Source organism: Numida meleagris, unplaced genomic scaffold, assembly GCF_002078875.1.
Source record: "Numida meleagris isolate 19003 breed g44 Domestic line unplaced genomic scaffold, NumMel1.0 unplaced_Scaffold283, whole genome shotgun sequence".
NCBI lineage: Eukaryota > Metazoa > Chordata > Aves > Galliformes > Numididae > Numida > Numida meleagris.
The window spans coordinates 67,837-69,372 of NW_018364534.1; the positions used below are offsets into that span (position 1 = coordinate 67,837).

Here is a 1,536-nt window from a genome sequence, read left to right on the forward strand (position 1 = left end):
GAAGGAAGGACAGAATCAATGCCATTTGGAACCATAGGACACCCCAAGCCAGACCACAGGGCCACCCTGTCACGATGGTCCCAACAGCGCACAGCTGAGTCACGGTGTCGGGCTTTAGGTACACGGAACCGGCACCGAACCCCCACCCCCATATCCCTGAACCAAACTCCCACCACTGAGCCACGGTCGAAGGGGGGTGGGGGGGTCCAGCCCCATAGCCCCCATCTCCCCATCATCCTATCGCGATAGTCCCGACAGAACACAGCTGAGTCACAACACGGGGCTGCAGGAGCATGGAACCGGCACCGAACCCCCTATCCCTGAACCAAACTCCTACTGCTGTGCCATGGCCTGGGGAGGATGGGGGGGGAAATCAGCCCCACAGCCCCCAGTTCTTGCCCCACAGCCCCCTATCGTGACAGTCCCGACAGAACGCAGCTGAGTCACAACACAGGGCTGCAGGAGCGCAGAACCGGCACCGAACCGCCCCATATCCCCAGAACTGCTCCACCGAGGGGGTCCCATCGCTGCACCATGGCCCAGAGTGGAGGGTGGGGGGGGTCCAGCCCCACAGCCCCCAGTTCTCACCCCACAGCCCCCTATTGTGACAGTCCTGATAAAACACAGCTGAATCACGACGCGGGGCTGCAGGAGCACAGAACCGGCACCGAACCGCCCCATATCCCCAAACCAAACTCCCACCGCTGTGCCATGGCCAAGAGGAGGGGGTCCAGCCCCGCAGCCCCCATCTCCCCATCACCCTATCGCGATAGTCCCCATCAAACACGGCTGAGTCACGACGTGAGGCTGCAGGAGCACCGAACCGGCACTGAACCGCCCCATATCCCCAGAACGGCTCCACCGAGGGGGTCTCATCGCTATACCACGGCCCGGGGGGGGGTGGGGGTGAGAGTGGGGGGGGGGTCCACCCCCACAGCCACCCCCCACCCCGCAGCTCCCGCTATTGGGCAGAGCGGGACCCCATTACCTCGCCTGGGCCTCATCCAAGCTCTGATCGGTGATGGCCATAATCTGCTGCAGAACGTCGCCCGTATCGTGAGGGGGAGGGCCCGGGGGGGGCACAGAGCTCGGATCTCCCGGTGTAGAGGTGGGGGCGGTGGGACCCCCCGGGGGGAGACCCCCCTGGAGAGCCACCCCCGCTCCGTGCGGTGCCATCAGCCGCGAAGGGTCCTCCATGGCCGCCGACGGGGGAGCGCAGACAACAGGGCCCCGAAGCCACGCCCACCGCCGGACCACGCCCACCGCCCCGCCTGGCCACGCCCACAGCGCCGAGACGCTCCCACCTCCGGGCCACGCCCACTTTCCCACCAGGCCACGCCCACCGCGTCTGGACGTGCCCACGCCGATAGGCCACGCCCACCTCGGCTAAGCCACGCCTCCGACGCTTGGCCACGCCCACCACGTCGGGATACGCCCGCGCGTGACGTCATAATGGCGGGTTGGCGGGGTGATGGGGGGGGCGGGGGGACTGTAGGGGGTTCTGCGAGGGACGGCGGGAGGGAACTCCTGCATCGC

At 67.1% G+C, this 1,536-nt stretch overlaps 1 protein-coding gene across 1 annotated transcript in view; it reads right to left on the reverse strand.

Annotated features, from left to right (window-relative positions):
- PBX4 (PBX homeobox 4) overlaps window positions 1–1,472 on the reverse strand; it is a 20,311-nt gene extending 18,839 nt beyond the window's left edge. Inside the window, exon 1 of the mRNA XM_021382735.1 lies at window positions 989–1,472. Coding sequence (XP_021238410.1) covers window positions 989–1,197 — 209 coding nt within the window. The 5' untranslated portion in view covers window positions 1,198–1,472. The remainder of the gene's footprint in view (window positions 1–988) is intronic.
- Window positions 1,473–1,536: the final 64 nt, after the last annotated feature.